This window comes from Polypterus senegalus, chromosome 1 (genome assembly GCF_016835505.1).
Source record: "Polypterus senegalus isolate Bchr_013 chromosome 1, ASM1683550v1, whole genome shotgun sequence".
Lineage (NCBI taxonomy): Eukaryota > Metazoa > Chordata > Cladistia > Polypteriformes > Polypteridae > Polypterus > Polypterus senegalus.
Window position 1 is genome coordinate 243,100,617 of NC_053154.1, and position 25,423 is coordinate 243,126,039.

Sequence of the window (25,423 nt, forward strand, 5' to 3'; positions counted from 1 at the left end):
AGAAATTAAAATAAGACAACATTAGTTAACATAGAAAAGGCGTATGGTCCGATGGCCAGGATGGACAGAAAAAACAGAAGAAGAAAAAACTCCAGATGGCTGGAGAAAAAAAAAAAAAATCTGCAGGGGTTCCAGGCCATGGGACCACCCAGTCCCCTCTGGGCATTCTACCTAACATAAATGAAATAGTTAGAAAACTAACACTGCAAGAGTTCGCGCTATAGCCTTACGACCCGCCCGCTGAACACACTTTTTTTAATGAGTTTTAATGACAGGGAAAAAAATGAACATTTGAAAAATCCGTAATTTAATAAACAACCAAGAAAAGTAACATTGCAACAATGCACGTGTGTGTGTGTGTGTGTGTGTGTGTGTGTGTGTGTGTCTTGCTTAAGCCTGGGCCTCTGTGTCTGTGTGTGTCTCTCTCGCCTGTGTGTGTGTGTGTGTGTGTGTCTCGCGCGAACGCCTGTGTGTGTGTGTGTCTGTCTCGCACGAACGCCTGTGTGTGTGTCTTTGTGTGTGTGTCTGTCTCGTGTGTGTCTGTCTCTCTCTCTCTGCACAGGGAATGAACAGGAAGAGACTGAACACACGGACACCTGGACACACACCGGGGTTTTATTAAAAAGGATATTATCATCATGGCAATATTGCAAGAATATATTTTATTTGAAATAGAGTAATTAACGCATTGTGGGGGACTTGTGGGTTAGGTTGTATGAAATCATCTACACATCCATCTTATAGCCTCCTAAACATTGTTTACTCCTGAAAAAAGACCCAAAAGCGTAGATTTTATTTTTTCAACAACAAAAAATATTAACAGGTTTCAGTTGCACATATCAAAAGTCCACATAACCACAGCTGTACTGATGCAGATCTAGTATACATGGTTTATTTGATATGTTTTGAAACGGGCAGTGTTTGAACAGATGTCAAGATAATTTTGTAATATTTTTTCATTTTTTATGACAGAGTATCATGTTATTGCCTGACCCACGCGATCATAATGCCTGTGCTTGCCGTCCCTCTTGGTCCATTTAGTAGTGTAGAGTATCGAGTTCCAGATGTACCCAGAGCTTGCTTCACACAGCATGTAGAACTTGATACCAAATCATATCCGTTTGGATGCAGTGTACTGTATCCACGACAGCCTTCCCTTTTAATCCATGAGACACATACCTTCTGCATATTGATGATGATCACTTGATATACATTCCAGTTTGTACAATTTCGGTGCTGGGTGATTGGCTTCCTCATAGTCATCACTATTACTGAAATGCAGGTGTTTCATAATGAGTGAAAAATGACAGTCATCATATCTTTGTCAAAAATAGGTATTTGCATCATCTGGTTTGTTGACCAGTACCATCTCTGGACTGGTTTACTGATTATGCTCTGCAGTATGAGAAGACTGAAAAATAACCACATCATCTTTAGCAACAGACTGCCAGTGACCGAGACAAGCAAAGTGTTTAGTTTGACTTTTCTGGCACTGCTTAGCATAGCATTTCATTTCAGAAACTATTTTCTCTACCAGACTATCATTAATAAGTCATTAATAGTCCAGATAGTCACGATTCAGACATCTTTAGACTGTGGTTACCCATAAATGGGCAACAACGTTATGCAGGATTGTCCCCAGTAGTATGAAGCGGACAGGTTGAAAAGTACCAAGCAGGTGTCGGTTTCACTGCCCATGTCAACATCTTAAGACCAGTTCACATTGCCTTCATTATTGTTCAGTTTGAGCAGTGGTTCATTTAGTTCTAAAACTAGCTTTATGGCTTTTCATTTGCCATTGTGTTTTTGGTTGAAGCCTTTGATTATTGGCGAGTTACAATAAAGTGGCAAAACACATAGAAGTTCTTTGTTGTGCACATCAGTAAAGTGTGCCAGAAAAAACTTTTTTTTTAAGACCAAGGCCATGTTTAAGACCAGTTACTTATCAGCTGGAGATTAACGGCCACTAAAATCCTTCCCACCTGATTACTTAGGCCTTTTTGTTTTTTCACTTCATTTGTGTTTTTCTCATGCATCCATTAAAAGTGAACTCTTCTCAGTTACCCCATATTATGCCATGGTCTGCTCTTTATTTGCTACGTACCACCATCTACATTGTATTAACCTCCTTAGTATTAGACCTGTAACGTTACTCGGGCTGCGAAAACTGTGGCAAAAGTGTTAGTCCTGAGGGTCACTCTGGCAACTCTACAGATGCATCTTGTGTAAGCATTAGGACTGAAAATCACTTCTAGTTGTAAAGGTGCTGTTACTGCTGCCATTCTTTGAAGGACTACATCCGAGTGTAGTTTTTCACTAATTATGAAATATCTGCACTTTACCAACAGTGAAGACTTTTATGATTATGCCCTTCCAGCACCCAAAATGAAGAAAATTTGGGAGATATAACAAGCCATTGCAGCAAAATTTCGGAGCATCTACTTTCCAGACCGCAATGTCAGCATTGATGATAGTCTCGTAGCTTATAAGGGCAGACTGGCATGGATACAGTACATTGCATCAAAAAGAGCAAGATTTGGCATAAAGTTTTTTGAGCTTTGTGAATCTAAAATGGGCTACATTTAGAATTTTGGTTCTATTCACAGGGAAAGGAGAATGTGTGATCAGATATACAATCAGTACGGTGTTGCTACGTTGGTGCTGACTTTGGTAGATGATCTGCTGGATCAAGATTATTCTGTAACCATGTACAATTTTTATCCTTTGCCAGAGCTATTTGACATCTTATTGTAAAGAATGACTGACGCATATGGAACAGTACATCCCAACCGTCGTGACGTGCCTGAACACTTTGGTAGATCTGAATTACAGCGAGGTGTGCTAGTAGCTTGACAAAAGGGTAAAATGCTTGCGCTGAAATGGGAAGAAAGATCTTTGTCTTCTTAGCAACGTACCTAATGCAGCTACAGTCACTGTACCAGCAAAAAGTAACAAGCAGGTTACGAAGCCTTGTAGATTGTGCAAATCAAGAATTGATTTTCTATCCAGTTATGCGGAGGCAACAAAAAAAATACTACAAAAAGATATTTTGTCATCTGGTGGAATGGTGCATTTAGAATGCATTCGTCTTATACAAACAAAAAGCTACTGAAACTGTATCTAATGCAAACTTTACATGTCAGCTTGTTGAACAAATCATTGCCGCACATCCTCCATCCTCACTACCACTAAAGAGACACCGATCAATCCAGAGCGTCTTAGTGATAGACATTTTATTGATTATATACCTCCAACAGAAAAACAAACAGAATCCAACTTGTACCCATGCAGCGTGCTGTTCAAAAACTGATATATCTGAAAAGAAACATGTTATTATTGTCCCAACTTTGACATTGGATTGTGTTTTTCACCGTGCTTTAAGATTTACCACACAAATGACTAATTTTGAGATTATATACTGTTGTGGCATCATTAGCAGTATTATCATTACTGTTATTATTTTTGTTGTTGATCAGTTCATATTTTTATTCATCATTGCCATTATTATTTGTGTCATTATTATTCTTTTGAGATTTGATAAAACTAAGTTTTCATGTCAAAAAAATGCAATGCTTTTTAATTGTTTTTTTTTTAAATAAATTGTAATGCTAAGGAGGTTAATAAGATTAAAAATGATTTATGTCTGCAATACATTCAAAGTGTTTGCTCTGTTATGCAGAGGTTGCTTCAGTATTTTTTTGAGTCCCTGAACTTTGAATTGGCATAGGTGTGTACATTTTAAATATGCAGAGTGTCAGAACATGGAGGTAGGATTTGGAATTGTGACAAAATTAATATTTGTGCAGGATGTTTTGGTTTAAAACTAGTACTAATTGAAAAATATATTTGTGTTGTCTCTCAAAGTGAATGTGTGTTTTCTCTCATTATTATGTCTAAATGTTAGTTTATACTTTTCTGTTTTAATAGAGTCTAGCCTGTATGCTTCCATGGAGGATGCAACATCAGATCGCCTAAATTTTTTCAGGTTTGATATTTCTCGCCTTCTGAAACATGGGGCATCCCTCTTAGGATCGGCTGGTGCAGAATTTGAAGTGCAGGATGACAAATCAGGTAATTAGGAAAAAAAAATGTCTCTTCAGTGTTGTTCAGTGTTTAACACTGTATATGTAGGTCAGTTTTGAAATACAAGTTGCTTTTTTTCCTTCCACCTCCCCCATTTAAGATGAACATAAGTATTGCAATATAATGCTGGAAATAGGTTTTTATTTTTAGTTGCAATGCTAAATATTGAAATGTTTATCTGTGGGAACATTTTGGTTACGCACATAAAAAAATACATTCTCACAGGGAGCACATTGCAGATATTTGCACCAGTGTAGAGAATGCAGTACCAGTTGCTGTGTCTACATTTAAATTGAACATTTTGGGTTCATTTTGATTTCTTCGCTATAAGTGAAAGAAAGTCCTCAGTATGAATTATGCAATTTCTTGTCCTATTAAAATCAGCTTCCTTGGAATACTACAGATTAGGGTTGTATCTCTAACTTTTTCTGACAGAATACTTGATGTATAGTTATTTAGACTTTGGATGCACATTTTACCAAAAAAAACATTTTAAAACACCACCTTAAATTGCTTATCACACATTTTTTGCACTGCAGTGTTTGGAGGTTCTTGAAGATACTTTTGTTTTGATTGGTAAAGGCTATGAAAGGGGTTTGCTAGTAAAAGAAGGCTAATAAATGTAGTTGCAGAGTCCTCTGTCACCTACACCCTCAGATAATTAATTAAAAATATAACTTAAATCAGTTTTTGATAACTGAGTAATGTTTGGTTCAGTTTTCCAGTGTATAAAAGCATGTTATTGGTCCTTTTCTTAAATAGTGTCCAATTATTGCTACTAATTGAACAGACATCTTTTGATAATTTTAACTGACTTGTGTGGTAGCCGGCCCGGACACACAGGAGGACACGTTGACGTCACCCACAACACATTTATTATACGTATTTACAGTTCATAAAATGCTCACAAACCCCAAAGTCCAGGCCAACCTCAAATACCTTTCTCTTCTTCAGGCTGCCTCTTTGCCTTCTCCCGAGCTCCGTCCTACTCCACTCCCGACTCTTGCTGCTCATTGGAGGGAGGCGGCCACTTTTATCATCATCTGGATGTGCTCCAGGTGGTCCCCAACAATCTTCCACCAGCACTCCCCCATGTGGCGGAAGTGCCGGCTGCGCACCTGGAAGCACTCCGGGTGTCCCCGCTTCTCTTTCCCCCAGCACTTCCAGGTGTGGCGGAAGTGCTGAGGCCCAGGGCTCCCAAGGCATTGGGGCACCCTCTGGCGGTGACCACTGGCCCCTACAGGGTTGAGCTTCAAAGCTAGCCTAGCCTTGCTGCCAGTACAGTCGTCCCCACATGGTCTGGGGCGTGTGTAAGCCCTCTTCTGGGGCATCCCAGCCATCTGCGACACCTGCTTTAACTGACTTGCTTTTTAAGGTTAAGACTTGATAATTGTTTCTTTTCATCTTAACTAACAAGACATGCAGGTTAGGTGCATTGGTGTTCCTAAATTGTCCCTAGTGTGTGGTTGAGGTATGTGTGTGCCCTGCCCGGGATTTATTTATTTATATACTATACGGATTTAGATTGGTTTTTCTAGAATTTGCATGAACATTTGGGTTGATATTACGACTTCTCTCATAGTTTGCAGTACCGATTTATTTGCATAAATCCGAGAGAGACGTAGCAGGCCAAGGGGAGGGGGGATGGGATCCTACTCACTCACGCACCAGCCTCTGCGTGTTCCTTACATCCACTTAGCCAGCGAACAAGAAAACTACTTAACGGGACTAGATGGGGGTTTTTTCTAGAATTTGCTTGAACATTCCGGTTGATTTTTGCAATTTCTCTCATCTTACTAAGAATCGTAGTTCGCTTGCAGGAGCAGTATATTCGTGCTAATCTGAGATATAGGATACGGGCTGAGGGGAGGGGGAAGTGTGACGTCAGGAGTGGGGAGTCTGTCTACCTCTCCCTTTTGGAGTGTACCGTGCCTCCACTTAGCCAGTGATACCTTTTTGTTTATTGAATTTAAAAGTTTGTCCTGTTTCACTACTTCATGGCAGAGCCACGGGGGACAGCTAGTTTAGTATAAATAAAATATTTTAAAGTATGCCATGGAGCAAAATAAAATCCATCTATAAGAAGTGGATTGCATATTGAATCACCCAGTCGTCCCATGAGAGAAAGGCTTTCTGAGACTGTGGTCGTAATGCTTATGGAGCCGTTTCTAGACAATGGCAGAACTGTAACAACAGTTACGTAAAGTGCAACAGGAGTTTCCACCTGCAACTAAAGTTACTTCAGTACACATGTACTTTGTCAGCATGGCCGCGTCGATCAAACACAGGAAGCACTGCAGTCTACTTGTTACTTTACAATGTTGGAAGAGTAGTAAATAAATCAAGGTAAATAACATTTGATCTGGCTTTTATATAAGTAACATATAAATGTTTTTCATATACAGTAAAGACTATCACAAAACATAATCACAAACAGGACTTGCACGATACCTTGGCGAACTCTGCAAGCCCTTCTTGTTCTTTGATGGACATACATGTGGCCGATTGACTGGCAGGATGATGCCTGACATATTGCTGCATCCAAACAGTGCCATCTTTCGCCTTTACGCCTGGTGCAGTTGTGTTGTTCTTTATATGTGAGTTGAAGTTTCTTGCGGGTAGGGCGTCTGTTCTCTTTCTCCGATGTAGAACTCTCATCTTCATCTGAGTTCACCTCAGTTATAGTACATCTTTATTTGAGTACTAGCAGTATCAGATTGGGGGGAGCATGAATGTGACTGAGAGAATAAAACTGAATTTAAATACCATAAATTTACACAAGCTGTTACAGACTCAAATCAAATGTATGGTTGTTATTCTATAGTAGAAACAATAAGAGCAGCTTACTACTCAAAACGGATGTGCTCAGAATCGAACCAGGAACCTCTTGATTATGAGTCGGCAGTTGTTACTGCTGCATCACCCAAGCAGTCATGTCAGCATCGTACCCTAACCCAATTTCTTTTTCTACTGTATGTATTCCAAATGATGACAGATTACTTACCCTCTACAACTCCAGGCACCTCACACCCAGATAAACAGACTTTAACTCTGAGAATCTTCTCTGTGACTTGATCTGTGTTGGTGGTGGGGGATGGGATAGCAGGCTGCTTGCTGATTTTGCTGATCGACACGTTTACAAAACAAAAGATGCTGATGAAGAGATGCAAAGAAATTTAAGGTGGGCCAGGATTACAAGTTTTATCGTAGGCTTCATGGATTCTAGTGTTAAGTTTCAGTGTACAGAGAGCTCTACAACTGAGCATTGTTATGTAAATACAACAGGGTACTTTGTTTTAATACATTTCCCTCCAATATGGAAACCTGATCTAAATGGATTGTCTCTATCTAGAGACAGAGCTTTGCACTTAGTCCCCATCCCTGAGTTTGTAGCCAGTATTTTAAAAAGAGAGGATTTTCGTGAAGTTTCAGTGTACAGAGAGCTCTACAACTGAGCATTGTTATGTAAATACAACAGGGTACTTTGTTTTAATACATTTCCCTCCAATATGGAAACCTGATCTAAATGGATTGTCTCTATCTAGAGACAGAGCTTTGCACTTAGTCCCCATCCCTGAGTTTGTAGCCAGTATTTTAAAAAGAGAGGATTTTCGTGAGCCAGGGTCTGAGATGGGGTGGCAACTGTTGAAGTAGGGAGCGGTTACTGTGTCGTTTAAGTGGAACAACTTCTCCGTTCGACTTTCAAGACCACAGGGTTTGGGAGAGGAGAAAGTGACCGACGGAGGATGACACATCAGGCGAGGAGGAGGATTATAAAATCCTCAATGACCCTGACTATGTTTCGGCTACAGATCCAGCAGTTGTCGACCTAGCACTTGATGAAAACGTGACTTTCAGAGAGGAGATCCTCCAGCTGAGGAAACAAATTGAGACCCTTACAATAAAGTAGCGGTTTAGCATTCACTGTTTTGATGGCTCAGGCAGAGATCTTTGTTGGATGGATGGATTCTCTGCTTTTTACATGGCTGTTTCAGATGCCTCATATCCTTAAAAGGACTGATTGCCTTTTGACACACTAGTTGGAATAAGCACATGTGACAGTGCACAGCTGCTGTTTTTATACGTGCTCCTGATATTGATGATGTAATGCCAGCTCATTCTTTGGTGATTCATCCCTGGCTGATCTAACCTGTTCAGTGCCATTGTAATATTAAACTTAGATACATACTAACCTGTTCCTAAATAATGTTTAATGATGAATTATTGAAATTTTGCTTTGCTTTTTTTAATTTATTATAAGAAGCCTTTTCTAATCAGTGCTTGCATGGACTGGGTGTTGGGCAAGGTCGTGGGGTCCAGCGGTTGTCAGGCTTGCAAGTGTCCTGGATAAAAACCAAGATCCAGGCCTTTAATAAACATGGACACAGCCGTCAGCAGTGTGCCTGTCTGCAGAAAGAGTGTCAACCTTGTTGAGAGGTTTACTTACCTTGGCAGCGAGATTCATGTCTCTGGTGACCCTTCCTATGAAGTCAGTTGACGGACTGGGAGAGCATGGGGGTCATAAGGTCACTGGTAAAGGGAGTATGTTGCTCCCGATATCTATGCAAAAGGATGAAGGTCCAAGACATTACAGTCCTGGGGCCTCATGTATAACGCCGTGCGTAGAACTCGCACAATAACATGGCGTAAGCACAAAAGCCGAAATGTGCTTACGCACAGAAAAATCCAGATGCAGGAATCTGTGCGTACTCCAACTTCCACGTCCTTCCGTTACATAAATCCCGATCAGCGTGAAAACTAACGCTCGTGCACGCGCATTATGTAACGCCCCAAATCCTCCCAGAATTACGCCTATTTGAATATGCAAATCAATATAAATCGCCCTTAAGCGCAGCCTTCTGTGAAAAGACAATGGGAAAAGCACGGGGGAAAATATAAGAATTTCAGCGAATACCAAGTGGTAGCAAAGGAAAAACATACTATTTGTTCAAATAAACCGTGGTATAATCAACAAAATGAAGTTGATCGAGTGACATAGCGTGTTGGAGAAACTTGAAAGCTCACATTCACAAAATCGCACAGTGCCGGAAATAAAAAAGAAGTCACATATCAAAGTTGCCGTGGAAAGCCGAGTTGTAAGCCCACTGTCTGAGTGTCATATGAAAGCTTATTAGGGTACAGAGAAAAAGGCACACGGTGGGGAAAAAGCACGAAATGTCAACTTTAATCTCGAATTTCCACTTTAATCACGTAGTTTATTTTGTCATTTAGTAGAACATTATAAACTTCATCTTAAAATCGTTTAATTAACCAGTTTCTCAAAATTACATCGTAATTAAAGTAGCACGTTAAATGCTTTGTTTTGTATTTGATCTTCTAATCGTATGTGATCTATGTGTGTGAATCACTACTTGCTTCTTAAACTGGCTCTCTTCCTCCAACTGGACACAGAGTCCATTACATTTGTGATATTACAGCTCTCTGAATAACTAAAATACTGAGATGTATACGTGATGTCATTTTCATGATGATAGGAGCTAAAGCACATTATTAAACATGTGTTTCATGAGCCTCGTGCTCATGACAAGCATTTATCTTTTGTCGAAATTTGTCGCTGCGTTTTTAGCTGTGTTGTTATTTTCTCTTTCTGTTTTATATTCAATATATATTGCGTGGCGCCCAAGAGTCCTTGCTTTTCTTTCCCCAAGTAACCGATCGCCACACAATCAGCTCTGTAATAGGCGTTAAGCCATCTGTAAGCTTAGCGCCGATTCTTCAAAACGTTTAAGAACATTGAAATATCTTCGTAGTACATGTTTAATTATTCTATCCTTACGACATTCCCAGTGAAGAATATAGATTATTTAAATGAAGTTAAAGTTTTATGTGTATAATTTAACAAACATATTTTGCTGCATTTCACCTTAAAAATGATATCGTCATCATATGTAAATACGCGCTTTATAAAGTGGCCCAGGTTGTGAGATATTATAACTGTAGTGCAAGTTTACAGTGGGGTGATTGTACTTATAAGTACAAACAGTTCTACAAGGAGCAATTGATTGAATGCATTTAAAGTTCTTGGGATGAAACTGTTTCTGAACCGCGAGGTTCGTACAGGAAAGGCTTTAAAACATTTTGCAGTGGCTGAGGTAGCGTGTCCTTAAAGCTGTATACCGATAATTCTCTTTCCGATCAGCTGCTGCTGTGATTCACACTCAGATACAGTGATATAAATACTCGAGTCGTGCAGTGAGAGTAATACGGAAAAAGATGATCCGCTGTGGCAACTCCTAACAAGAGGAGCTGAAAGAAGAAGAAGAAGTGAGAGTAACAACGCTAAAGCAGTTATGGTATTTGGAATACTATGGCTGTTCCCTGGACCATTATATTGTTACGAGTTAATTACAATCAGATGCATTACACTAATAAACAATATGCGGTTAGTTTCTGTGTATTTATAAAGCCGCGTCATGAAAATAATCAGTAATCACACAAGAACAGTAGCACTGCTTTGACGCTGGGTGGCGCCAGTTTGCAAAACCGAGCGGAGAACTTGCATACGACAAGGCATGAGGTACCGTGGAAAAGTGCGTGGCTTTACGCCAAGTGTAGGTTTTATACATCGCGATTTGAACGTGGAAAAGTTCTTACGCAACATTTCTGTGCGTACGCACCGTTTATACATGAGGCCCCTGGTGCTTCCTGGCTTGCTTATATGGTTTCGAGACATGGATGCTATCCAGTGACTTGAGACAAAGACTGGATTCCTTCGGTACTGTGTCTCTTTGGAGAATCCTTGGGTACCGGTGGTTCGACTTTGAGTCGAATGAGTAGTTGCTGACAGAGTCCCGAATGAGGCATATAATGTGCATTGTGAGGAAGTGTCACTTACGGCACTACAGTCATGTGGCGAAATTCCTCAAGTGTTATCCAGCTCGTAAGATCCTCATTGTTGAGGACCACAGTGGAAGGAGATGCCTATGTAAGACCTTGCTGCGGCCAATAGATATTCAGTTTCCAGAGGGTGGAACTGGACTACAAGTCTGCCTGAGGAGTTGCCAGCCAGGATGCCGAGCTGTTTCATTGTGTGGTGGGTGCGGCAATTCAACATGCCAGTGCATGCTCCCTGACCTGACCTGACCTAATGTAATCGCATTTGTACCTTTTTAAGTTCATAGTAGACACAAATGTTTAATTTGTCTGGCTCTTATCTTTGTAATTGTGGATGTAGCTTAATACATATAGTTTGAAGCCCTTCTCCTTTTTAGCACCTGACCTATGGCACAGTGTTTGATTAATGCAGTTAACATAATTTACTGTAAGTTTGGGCTAGTCTTGAAGCATTTGTGTGAAAAATGCCATAGCTTGTTTGTTTTGATATTGGCACCAGAAGTGCAGCAGCTGGCTGATGCAGTTTCTGGAAGAGTATTTGATAATAACCTCTTGCAAGCTTTACACCAACAAACATTTCATTTGCTGCCTGCAAACTACCCCCTCACCATGCTACTTCTTTTATGTATCCACATAAATACATCTCTGTTGAATGTGCTGTATCTCCATGCACTCACCTATTCCATACCTCTTGGCTTTACACTTCCCAACTACGTTTTCAATTCGGTGTCATCTTCTTCAATTCCATTTCTATTCCAGCAATCCGTATAAGGCCCATCAGTGTTCAAGAGTCTACATGGCAGTCCTTCACACACTTCTCTGGTTGTCACTTACATTACTATTACAAAGAGTAGATTGGGGTGGTTCCCTTCTGTAGCATCACATCAACAAGTATCTAGTTTACAACAAGTATCTAGTTTAATAATTTTAAAGATGACGCTTTTCCAGGGTAATGGAAGATTTCAGTCTATAATTATTCATTTGTCAGATGTTATTACAACAAACAGAACTAATGTGTATATAATAAAAATATACATGGTATATGGTTAATTTTTTTTTAATGTTAACAGGGGAAATTGATCCCAAGGAAAGATTAGCCAGACAAAGGAAGCTTTTGCAAAAGAAACTTGGACTTGATATGGGTGCTGCCATAGGAATGGACACAGAAGATCTTTTCAATGATGAGGATCTGGATTACACTCCATCTCCATCTCTTGTTGTAAAACAATCTGTAGGTAGAACCTCCGGCTCTGTGACTTCACGGAATCATACAGTGGGTTTCCTTTATTTGTTTTTAACATTTACTTAGGATAAATAACTTAAAAGCCTCATATTGAGTAAAAATGGTATGCGAATGAGCTATTCAGCAATCTAACCTGCTTGTTTTGTTTTGCTTTATCTGCCTCTCTATTTTTCTGTTTCAGTAATTAATACTTTACCTCCCATCCTTTAAAACAGTTTGAAGTTTTTAAATGTACAGTCACTGAACAAATTATTAGAAGCACTTGTAGAACCTCCTTATCGATGCTGTACAGCCCTTCATGTGGCTGCAGTGCAGCAGCGCATTAATTCATGCAGAAAGAGGTCAGGCACTTCAGTTAATGTTTAAATCAAACACCAGCATGGGTAAAATGTTTTGACCACAGTGATTTTGACTGTGAAATCATTGATACCTGATGAGTTCTTTGAGTATTTCTGTAACTACTTATTTCCTGGAATTTTTATGTACAACAGCCTCTAGAGTTTACCCAGAATGGTATGAATAACAAAAAAAAATTCCAGTGAGTGCCGGTTCTGTTGGCAGAAGTGTCTTGTTAATGAGAGAGATCAAAGCAGAATGGCCAGACTGGTTTGAGCTGACAGACCGGCTACTGTAACTCGGATAACAACTCTGTACATCTGTGGCGTGTAGAAAAGCTTTTCAGAATGGACAGCACATCAAACCTTGAGACAGATGTACTACAAAAAAATCGGAAGACCATGTTGGATTCCACTCCTGTTAACCAAGAACAGAAAGCTAAGACTGCAGTGGACACAAGTTCACTAAAAGACAGTTAAAGACTGTAGATGGTAGGGTCAGAATTTGGCTCCAACAGCAAGAATCCATGCACACAAACTACCTTGTGTGAGAGCAGTCCAACCTGGTGGTGGTGATGTAATGGTGTGGGGAACATTAACTTGGCACATTTTGGATCCGTTAATACCAATCAATGATCGCTTGAATACTACAGCCTATTTCAATATTGTTGCTGACCATGTGCATGCCTTCATAACCACAGTTTACCCGTCTTCTGTTGGCTACTTCCAGCATGATAATGCACCATGCCGTAAAGCAAAAGCTGTCTCAAACTCGTTTAATGAATAGTTCAGTGTTCTTCAGTGGCTTTCCCAGTCCCAGGATCTAAATTCAACAGAACAAGTTTGGAATGTGGAAGAATTAGGAGATTCGAAGCACGAATGAGCATCTGACACATCTACAGTAATTTCTCGATGGAGTCATGTCAGCATGGACCAGAATCTCTATTGAATGTTTTTTATATCTTATGGAATTCCTGCCATGAAATACTGAGGCTGTTTTTAGAGCAAAAGGAGGCCCTAACTAGTATTAGTATAGTGTTCCTAATAATTTGATCAGAGTGTATAGTAGAGATGCACTTATCTGTCTGCCAGTGTTTGGAATCCGCTGTTTTCATATTTTATGCCTTATTGGGCAAATGGTTTATAACAGCTTGGAGTAGACCTTGATTTATTTGTTCTAGTTATAGTAAGAAAATATCTTTTGTGCTTTTTACCTGTATTGAAACAAGGATATATTAAAGGATTTTTTTGGCACTGACTGAATAAAGAGATTTAGACTGTCCCTAACTGTTTAACAGTGTGTTCAAAGAATATATTAAAATAAGCTGTATTCATCATGTCATTCCAACATAGTGTTTTTCCATTTTGAATTTCCCCATGGGATTAATTCAGTTTATCTAATCAGATCTTGATTTTCATTTATTACCATGCGCCTGTTGTGTTATGTATTGTAGGCTCCAACAGGAAGCTGCTATTTTAAGACATATTGTTGGTGAATATTTTTTTTTGTTTTTTCGGTCTTAAATAATGTGCAAGGGATCTTTGGCCATAGCATTGCTAAACCATGAACTCAGTTTCATAACAATATGTCCTGTCTGCAAGAGACTACACAGGAAAAGCATTGTAGCCTCTTTGCTGAGAAGATCTACTCTTTTTGTACATACATTTTATGTCTCATATTGCTTGTCATGATTTTAAAATATTTAAATGCATGATGACCCTGTTATTGTGGGGTTGTAGACATGGTATGATTTGTGTCCTGGAAAATAATGTAAAACGCAATTCACATTATTAGCATTCATTGTAGCATGTTCACCAGTTGGAGAAAATCAATATTAAATGCTCTAAGATAACATTAAATATTCAATGCTTATTATAGGCATCTGTGAAAATCTTTAGTCTTTACTGTTTCATAACATTATAATATGCATTGTTATCACACTTTAAAATATATTTAAAATAGCATTATTAGCATAATCACAGGTATTTTATCCTTAAGCACAGTAACAAAATAAGCTTTTATCCAATGCATGTTTGCATAATAATTAAAAGCCAGTACTTCCCCAAAGGCTGAATTGTAGTCATACATATATTAAACTTGCTTTCTATTTTCAGATGATGCAGGCTGCTGAATTAATTGACTCTGAATTTCGGCCAGGAATGAGCAATAGACAGAAGAATAAAGCAAAGAGAATGGCAAAGTTAGTTGCTAAGCAACGTTCAAGGGATGTAGATTCCAATGACAAGAGGTAATCTACAAGTACATGACCTCCAAAAAAAAAATACAAAATTCAAGGGAGCTAGGTTCCTGAAAAATTATAATGTGGGTGTTTATATATAGTGTTTAATGTGTTTTGACATTCTCAAGACTGCATTTGTTTTACATGCATAGTTAGGATTCAATTCTGTTTCTTCAAGGTAATGGATATTGCTTAAAAATAAATATGCTTATCATTAAACTAAAACTAAATATTTTATTATTTTTTTCACAGCTACAATATATAGCACATAATCATTACTATAAATGTAAAGTAAGGACCTTATCCTTTTAAAAAAAAAAAAAAAAAATGGCCCACTTGAAAGCTATAAAAATTAGCTTCATATTATATAATACAGTATTTGGGTTAGTTTCATCAGGGTCAAGCAGACACCTTTTTTTGGATTCATTTGCACAGAGAATAACTGACAAATCATAACAGTGGAATTTGGCACCTGAAATGATTATTTAAACATGTTAATTAACCCTTGGAAATTTTATTTAATGCGAAAGAACTTGGACGCCAACACTTAAGTCATAATTGTTACTGTTCTCTTTTACTATTTTAATGTCACACAACTGCCACACAGTCTTTAGCAGTCTAACTCCTTAAAATGTAAATATTTTACCATGCTTTTTCCTTTGTAGATTTATTAAGATTTATTAAGAGATATAAAAAGCATTGGCCAAAATTACTGTTCTGAAATACTTTTTTGCATCCATATGAAACAGAGAGGTTTCTTCATGCTGAGACCAAAGTACCTCATAAAAATCTTGGTTGTAAGGCATATGATCTGTTGCCCATACCATCTGAGAAGTGGGATCATGTTTCCTGTAAGTGGGAGACCGTGCCCTGCCCACAAATATTTAGAGAACAGGATACTGGCTTCCTCACAACATCTACAGATAGTCTGTCATTAATCAGCCCTGTATGCTTTCCCAGTCCGAAGGTCATGTGTACCTGGCATCATTTAGGTCAGATGTCACTTAATGTCAGGAAATCTACTCAACCTTGTGTACTTTACTATAGGTGTAATGGTGCACCTGTCTGCCGAACTTCCTGGGCATCACTCCTAGTAGTTTTTTTTTTTTTTCCCCCCCTCTCTCTCTCTACCTCTACACTGGTATGTAGGGGACCTCTTCTTTCTTTTATGACTCTAGATGAATGTCGTCCATCATCTGCTGTATTACCAGCAGTGACATTTTACTGCAACGAATAGAAAAAACTTTCTGTCCTGCACACAACAATTATATAGATGCGTTCAAAAGTATTGGTACTCTTTCATTGTTTCATAGAGCAGATGCTTTACTTTTTATTTAGGACTTATATTTTTAAAATTAAAACAAATAAAAACGCCGCTGCATCTGTCTTGGATTTGTGCAAATAAATCGGTACCACAAGTGAACTATGATACTTAGCGCAATGAGAGAAGTCACAAAATCAACCAGAATGTTCAAGCAAATTATACAAAAAGACCTGATCTAAATCCGTCCAGTAGTTCTCTCATGAAAAGCAGACAGATATACAGACAAACAGATGTTAGATATTATATATATATATATATATATATATATATATATATATAACAGTAATCCCTCCTCGATCGCGGGGGTTGCGTTCCAGACCCCCCCGGGATAGGTGAAAATCCGCGAAGTAGAAACCATATGTTTCTATGGTTATTTTTATATATTTTAAGCCCTTATAAACTCTCCCACACTGTTTATAAATATTCCCCGCAGAGTTATACAGCATAAGTCCTTTGTATTCTCTTAGATATTAGGTAAGATTCATTGAAATTATGTATATAAACACATTGTTTATATACAGTAAAACCTAAATATTATTTTAAAGATATTGAGTGTCTCTGATATCACGTTACAGCCATTACGATAGACATGCCACCAGCAATAAATACGTACGATGCAACAAAAATAGTATACAGTAAATGTGTGTGTACAGTGACACTAAACGTACGTACATGTACTAAGTACTGTAAGTAGAAAATTAATTATGGTTACTCACCAACAATGACACGATGACTTGTCCGATAACAATGAGTTTTATTTTACTGCACAACAAAGGAGAGCGTTACAGCCCTTAAAGGAGCCACTTCAGGTGATTGTGTAGCACTGCCGTTGTTGTTCTTCTGGCAGTCTTCAATCCAAATCCCTAAAGCAGATTCCATCCAGACTACTGCCTTATTACATCCACTTACAACTTGTTTTGCACCCTGGTTAAAAGAACACTGCGGCCGTTGATCTTATATTCCTTTCCTACTTTTAAATAAAAGAATCGTAGCCTTCAACAAATCCAAAACGCTTACCTTTTCGCAATCGTTAACATCTTCGTTTGCGCTTGGGCACGGCCCCTGAAGCAGTAGCAGATCGTTTTGGAGCCATAATGAAGGGCTTGACTATGCACAAAGATAAACACAAAAGAGCACAACTCTTTACACAGCGAAACACGCTGATGCTGAATGAGCGAGACGAGACTTCCTGGTTAACACTGCATTCAGCAAGCAGGAACTTAACTGCGTGCTCTGATTGGTTAGCTTCTCAGTCATCCGCCAATAGTATCCCTTGTATGAAATCAACTGGGCAAAACAACTGAGGAAGCATGTACAGGAAGTAAAAAGACACATTGTCCGCAGAACCCGCAAAGCAGCGAAAAATCTGCGTTATATATTTAGTTATGCTTTCATATAAAATCCGATAGAGCGAAACCGCCAAAGTCAAAGCGATATAGCGAGGGATTACTGTATATATATATATATATATGTATGTATGTATGTATGTATGTATGTATGTATATATGTATGTATGTATATATATATATGTATATATGTATATATGTGTATATATGTATGTATGTATGTATATATATATGTGTATATATATATGTATGTATATATATATGTATGTATATATATATGTGTATATATATATGTATGTATATATATATGTATGTATATATATATATATGTATGTATATATGTATGTATGTATATATATATGTACAATGGTGTGAAAAACTATTTGCCCCTTTCCTGATTTCTTATTCTTTTGCATGTTTGTCACACAAAATGTTTCTGATCATCAAACACATTTAACCATTAGTCAAATATAACACAAGTAAACACAAAATGCAGTTTTTAAATGATGGTTTTTATTATTTAGGGAGAAAAAATCCAAACCTACATGGCCCTGTGTGAAAAAGTAATTGCCCCCTTGTTAAAAAATAACCTAACTGTGGTGTATCACACCTAAGTTCAATTTCCGTAGCCACACCTGTTTCAATCAAGAAATCACTTAAATAGGAGCTGCCTGACACAGAGAAGTAGACCAAAAGCACCTCAAAAGCTAGACATCATGCCAAGATCCAAAGAAATTCAGGAGCAAATGAGAACAGAAGTAATTGAGATCTATCAGTCTGGTAAAGGTTATAAAGCCATTTCTAAAGTTTTGGGACTCCAGCGAACCACAGTGAGAGCCATTATCCAGAAATGGCAAAAACATGGAACAGTGATGAACCTTCCCAGGAGTTGCCGACCGACCAAAATTACCCCAAGAGCGCAGAGACGACTCATCCGAGAGGTCACAAAAAACCCCAGGACAACGTCTAAAGAACTGCAGGCCACACTTGCCTCAATTAAGGTCAGTGTTCACGACTCCACCATAAGAGACTGGGCAAAAACGGCCTGCATGGCAGATTTCCAAGACGCAAACCACTGTTAAGCAAAAAGAACATTAGGGCTCGTCTCAATTTTGCTAAGAAACATCTCAATGATTGCCAAGACTTTTGGGAAAATACCTTGTGGACTGATGAGACAAAAGTTGAACTTTTTGGAAGGCAAATGTCCCGTTACATCTGGCGTAAAAGGAACACAGCATTTCAGAAAAAGAACATCATACCAACAGTAAAATATGGTGGTGGTAGTGTGATGGTCTGGGGTTGTTTTGCTGCTTCAGGACCTGGAAGGCTTGCTGTGATAGATGGAACCATGAATTCTACTGTCTACCAAATAATCCTGAAGGAGAATGTCCGGCCATCAGTTCATCAACTCAAGCTGAAGCGATCTTGCGTGCTGCAACAGGACAATGACCCAAAACACACCAGCAAATCCACCTCTGAATGGCTGAAGAAAAACAAAATGAAGACTTTGGAGTGGCCTAGTCAAAGTCCTGACCTGAATCCAATTGAGATGCTATGGCATGACCTTAAAAAGGTGGTTCATGCTAGAAAACCCTCAAATAAAGCTGAATTACAACAATTTTGCAAAGATGAGTGGGCCAAAATTCCTCCAGAGCGCTCTAAAAGACTCATTGTAAGTTATCGCAAACGCTTGATTGCAGTTATTGCTGCTAAGGGTGTCCCAACCAGTTATTAGGTTCAGGGGGCAATTACTTTTTCACACAGGGCCATGTAGGTTTGGATTTTTTTTCTCCCTAAATAATAAAAAACATCATTTAAAAACTGCATTTTGTGTTTACTTGTGTTATATTTGACTAATGGTTAAATGTGTTTGATGATCAGAAACATTTTGTGTGACAAACATGCAAAAGAATAAGAAATCAGGAAGGGGGGAAATAGTTTTTCACACCACTGTATGTATGTATGTATATATATAGAGAGAGAGATGTATGTGTATATATAGATATATATTTTTATATAGATATAGAGAGATGTGTATATCTTTTATTTTTTTTCTCTGCCAATCCAGGTAATACATGTAACTTTAATGTGCTGCTAAAAATGGCATTCTTAGTAACAGTGTAGCCCTCTAGTCTGACACTGCCTTGGCCTCTCGGGTATCTATCAGTGATCTATAATGAAACTTCCTTTTCAAAGACTGATAATTTAAATTAAGTAAAACTTTTTATTCCTGTCCTTCTTAAGCAGGTCTTTGTATAGTTAATGTTTTTTTTTTTTCTCTCAAAAGTAATGACAGTTTTGAAGGAGAGCCAGAAGAAAAGCGCAGAAAAACAACAAATGTTGTCATTGAGCAACCAGCAACTGAGTCTAAAGTTTTAATAGACAACATACCAGATAATTCTTGTTTACATGATGAGGTGTGTAAGATGTTGTGATTTTATATACAATAAGTAATTCTAGTGTACAAATGTTATTTTACTTCATAGCTGAATTTCTGAAGTATAATAAAAAAATGCTTTTTGATATTTTTTTTGATTTTCAGTCTAATGAATGGCCACTGGACAGTTTTTGTGAGGAACTATGTAATGATCTTTTCAATCCCTCCTGGGAGGCAAGTATTTATTAATTTGTAAATTGTAGTATGCAAGAGTTAGAAGATGGATCAGTATGGAGAAACTGTGCTTTGTTAGTTTTCACTATATTGTGTTTTATTTTTTATTTACTTTTAACTATGGATTAACCTGTATCCTGTTTCCATTATATCTTAAAAAAGCATTGACAGATAACTCCCTGTCCCTGACCATACAAAGGTTAATGGACTTTTTTCCTTTGCTGAAATAAGGATGCTATATTTCTTTAAAGCATTTTTTTTTCTTTGCCATCAATAGATTTTAAAATCAAAATTGTTAATCTACTTTTAATGGGAGGTTAAAAATAAATGGGTTTCTTAAACTTAAGATGCACAAATTGATTAATGCTTTTCATTTGTGTAGGGACTCGATCTATAACAATATTTAAGCTCCATTCATAACACATTAATCTTGAAGTTAAGCTTAGACTTATAGCATTACATTTTTAATAAACCTATGCAAATCTGCATCCTTAATTTGAATTTCACAGCATTTGTTTACAGGGGGGTTAACACACTTTTATCTCTTCTTTATACATTGAAAGGGGGAGTTCTAAATAGTACCATGCTTGAAATACATTAAAAATTGACATTTGTTAAATATGAGAAACTTTCACAAGTATGTGTCATGTTCTACTCTTGAACACAACCAGCTGGACCAGCTGTTTAAATGTCAAAGAAGCCTCGACATGTAAACTTGTTCCATCATTGGACGGGTTTAACCAAACTCTGATCAAGCCTATTTGATGGTAATAGCTTTCTTGTTCGCTAAGTAAGATATCATTGTGTGTTTATTGTCGGATTGCTGTTATGTTTTTTTGATAGTTATATTTTTTGAGCTTTTGTAAAGTGTTAATTTTTGTTCGGGAACAAATAAAGTACCAACTACCCATCTTTATTCTGCTAAATTTAAGGTACGCCATGGTGCAGGAACTGGACTTCGTGAGATTCTGAAATATCATGGAAGTAGTGGTGGAAAGTTAGTAGAAAGCACTTTAGATGAGGTAAACTGAATACTTTTTCTTTTGTTGTTTTTTTTTTTTTTAATTCTTTGAAAGTTAACATTTTTGCAGTTTGTTGCAATTATACTTGAAAGGTCTGTGTGTTAGTGATTAATTTGTTTGGTACTGCAGCTTAACCCTTTTGCTTTACTCTCACCACTAGCACTCTTATATAACGCAAGTTACACTAACTGCAGAAAGTATTGTACTGGACAACAATTAAGCAATAATTATTTGAGTCTTTTTAAAAATTTCCTCTTATGCCAAGGGCTAGTATTATGCATTATTTTGACTGTTTATAATTGTGATTTGCAAATTATTTCATGTTCACTGTTTAGTTAGTATTACATTTTTCCTAAATTTGGTATTTCTCAAAGGTGTACTACTAGACTTTTTCTTAGTAGATTATTTGTGTGAGAACTAGGCAAACATTTGTATTGATTTTACTCCTATTCGTAACTTCACTCACAGATCAGTTATTTGGCAGTCATCCATAAAAAGTTTGAAAGTCTTTAAGATTTTGTGGTTTTTACTTTATAACTGTGCATGTCATCCTTGACCAATATGTTTTGACCAGCATGATTTTCTTTATCTTTATTTGTATGAACTACCTTTTATCCTTTTCTTTAAGATGAAGCAGCAACATCAGGAGTGGCTAGAAGATTTAGTTATTCGGCTGCTTTGTGTTTTTGCACTTGATCGATTTGGAGATTTTGTATCTGATGAGGTGAGTATTTTTTTTAGCATGCTGCATTGCGTGCCTGAATGTAATGTTTTAAATTTTTTTTTTCTTTTGCATTCCTCACCTCCTCCCCCTTTCATATTACATAATAACTAGGTTGTAGCTCCTGTGCGTGAAACCTGTGCTCAAACGTTAGGCGTTGCATTGAGGCACATGAGTGAAGCTGGAGTAGAAAAAGCTGTAGATGTCCTTTTAAAGCTGTTAACCCAAGAACAGTGGGAAGTGAGGCATGGTGGGCTTCTTGGGATAAAATATGCTCTTGCAGTTCGAAAGGTATGGTGTTTTCTTTTGGTCATTTGTGCAAAGTGTCCTTGTCATTATTTTAATTTCTTTCATTTTCATCTGTGAAAGATTTATGACTTGAAAGAATACGGACTCACAGAATGAATATTTTTGATTGTAGCTGTATCAAACTTGTGCTGGAAACTATTAACCTCTACTTAAATCTCACATATATATATATATATATTATATTATATTATATTATATTATATTATATTATATTATATATATTCATGTCTGAGACAAGTTTAACAGATATTAATTAATCAAAACTTGAATACAAGATAATTTATTTTTTGGTTATTAGAAGGATCTGAGATATCCTTTGACTTCCTTCAATTCTGAAATGGAAACATGGGCTCTGATAAAAGATAGAGGGATGAAATATTGATTCTTTTTGTCTGAGAAGAACAAAACTAGTATTTTTAAATTACTAGACTATTGGTGTATCTAAGTAGACTTTTCTGTTTTTTCCCTTATAAGGCCATGTTAGAAGTGTATTAAAAGCTAAAACGATCATGTTTAATTGTGTAATTTTCATTAATTTTATGCAAAGGATATGATTAAGTCATTATTACCGAAAGTACTACCAGCAGTAACTGAGGGTCTTCAAGATTTAGATGATGACGTTCGGGCTGTGGCAGCGGCATCACTTATACCAGTTGTTGAAGGTCTGGTACAGCTTCAGGCAGATAAGGTAATATTTCTTTATATGTGATAAAGTAATCATTGGTTTAAAAAATGCCATAGGAAAATAACATTATCAAGCTTTGAAAGCATGCTTGAATTCTTTTTGTGTGTGTCCAGTTTGTTCTGTGGAGGAAACAAAAAAGTTATCTTGCCTTTTATCAGATTGCTGGAAACATTTTTTGGAAAGTATATTTCTGTTATGTGGTGCTTGAGCCATGCTCAGTTGTAGTATAGTTTTCTTGCAAACTGAAAAATTCAGACACCACAATGTACAGTATATTGGCTATTTGAAGGAGATGTATGTATGTGTATACAATGTGTATATCTAGAGGTTACATTTTTTTTTTTTATGGAGAATGGGCAATTGCAGTGCATTTGAGAAACTGCAAAGGTTATCGACATTTTTCCCCCCCAGTAGTTTTTATACTTTAGTGAAAATTAACTGAAAAATATTAACAAATAACTCTGTGGATAATGAAATGCTTCGCCCTACTTCTGCAGCACCACAAACCACTCTGATTTCTAGTACTTGCAAAAATGGCACAAAAATCAGACTTTGTTGGATTTTTACTAATAATAACAGGGACTGTAAGTCTGCTTGGAAAAAGTTTGTAAGTGATGAAGAGGTTATTAAAGTAAGAGCGAAGTGTAGAATTCAACCTGGTAAATAAAAGGGATACACTTCTTGTTTCTCTGTGGTGCAAGGCTGTTGAAGGTAACGGAGATTGTATCTAAAAATGAGGCAGGTAGTCTATATATCTGGTTATCTCATGAGTTAGTTCAAAGAAAACTGTTAATCGTTTACTAGCAATTAAAAATTGTTTTGCTGAACTTTCTGAGCAAATGTCAATACAGTCAATGTGGTGTAGTGGTTAAGGCTATAGACTTATGACAAAAACCTTCTCCAGAGTGCTAAGGACCTCAGACTGGGCCGAAGGTTTACCTTCCAACAAGACAATGATCCTAAGCACACAGCTAAAATAACGAAGGAGTGGCTTCACAACAACTCTGTGACTGTTCTTGAATGGCCCAGCCAGAGCCCTGACTTAAACCCAATTGAGCATCTCTGGAGAGACCTAAAAATGGCTGTCCACCAACATTTACCATCCAACCTGACAGAACTGGAGAGGATCTGTAAGGAGGAATGGCAGAGGATCCCCAAATTCAGGTGTGAAAAACTTGTTGCATCTTTCCCAGGAAGACTCATGGCTGTATTAACTCAAAAGGGTGCTTCTACTAAATACTGAGCAAAGGGTCTGAATACTTAGGACCGTGTGATATTTCAGTTTTTCTTTTTTAATAAATCTGCTACAATTTCAAAAATTCTTTTTTTTTGTCTGTCAATATGGGATGCTGTGTGTACATTAATGAGGGAAAAAAATAATTTAAATGATTTTAGCAAATGGCTGCAATATAACAAAGAGTGAAAATTGAAGGGGTTCTGAATACTTTCTGTACCCACTGTATGTACTAGTTTCACACATTGTTCAGGAGTGATTCTTCCCAATTCTTCTTGACAGAATTTTTAGAGCTTCCTCTAGGCTGGTGGGTTGGCACCTCTAAACAGCAGTTTAGAAATAGTGCCACAGATTCTCAATAAGATTAAGATCAGAGCTTTGACTTGACTATTTCAAAACATTCACCTTTCTGTTTCTGAGCCATTCCATTGTCACTTTGGCCTTATGCCTAGGGTCATTATCATGTTGAAAGTTGAATCTTCTTTTGAGCTGTAGGTTCATATCAGAAAGAATAATAATTTATTTAGGCTGCTACTTTGATCAGTCATACTAACTAATTTTTTAAGTATATAAAATTGCATTTTGTGTTATTATTCGGTATTAAATTCTTTTTTGTTTGTTTTTCCAAATTTATTGGACATTATGAAGAAAGCTGGGCTTTATGGTGTTAAATGGTGCCATCACCTGGGGCCTCATATATAAACGGTGCGTACGCACAGAAATGTTGTGTAAGAACATTTCTACATTCAAATCGCGATGTATAAAACCTAAACTTGGCGTAAAGCCACTCACATTTCCATGGTACCTCATACCCTGTTGTATGCAAGTTCTCCGCTCGGTTTTGCAGATTGGCGGTATTAAGCGTCAAAGCAGTGCTACTGTTCCTGTGTGGTTATCCTTTCTTTTTTAGATCAACATCCCTGATGCGGCTTTATAAATACACTGAAAATTAACCGCAAATTGTTTATTAGTTTAATGCATCTGATTGTAAGTAACCAGTAACAATATAATGGTCAAGCTATTCTAAATACAATAGCTGCTTTAGCGTTGTTACTCTCACTGCACCTTCTTCTTTCAGCTGCTCCTGTTACGGGTTGCCACATCGGATCATCATTTTCCATATTACTCTCACTGCACCACTCGGAGTATTTATATCACTGTATCTGAGTGTGAATCACAGCAGCAGCTGATCGGAAAGAGAATTATTGTTATACAGCATCAAGCACATGCTGCCTCAGCCATTCACTATTTGAACTGGTCTCATCCAACCAACTTTTCAGAGCCTTTCCCATTCGGACTTCACGGTTTACAAACAGTTTCATCTCAAGAACTATACATGCACTCAATCAGTCCATCAAGTGCGCCTTGTAGAACGCTTTGCATTTAGAAGTACAATTACCTCACTGTAAACTTGC

The 25,423-nt window shown here is 37.5% G+C and overlaps 1 protein-coding gene across 2 annotated transcripts in view; it reads left to right on the top strand.

Moving 5' to 3' along the window:
• The window catches only part of btaf1 (BTAF1 RNA polymerase II, B-TFIID transcription factor-associated), a 106,060-nt gene that overhangs the window by 13,186 nt on the left and 67,451 nt on the right, over window positions 1-25,423 (top strand). The window contains exons 4-12 of one of the 2 annotated variants that reach the window (XM_039770800.1): window positions 3,928-4,071; window positions 12,009-12,211; window positions 14,632-14,765; window positions 19,714-19,843; window positions 19,969-20,037; window positions 20,970-21,059; window positions 21,688-21,783; window positions 21,895-22,071; window positions 22,637-22,777. In XM_039770800.1, coding sequence (XP_039626734.1) covers window positions 3,928-4,071; window positions 12,009-12,211; window positions 14,632-14,765; window positions 19,714-19,843; window positions 19,969-20,037; window positions 20,970-21,059; window positions 21,688-21,783; window positions 21,895-22,071; window positions 22,637-22,777 — 1,184 coding nt within the window. The remainder of the gene's footprint in view (window positions 1-3,927; window positions 4,072-12,008; window positions 12,212-14,631; window positions 14,766-19,713; window positions 19,844-19,968; window positions 20,038-20,969; window positions 21,060-21,687; window positions 21,784-21,894; window positions 22,072-22,636; window positions 22,778-25,423) is intronic. The other variant, XM_039770811.1, reaches the window with a different exon arrangement.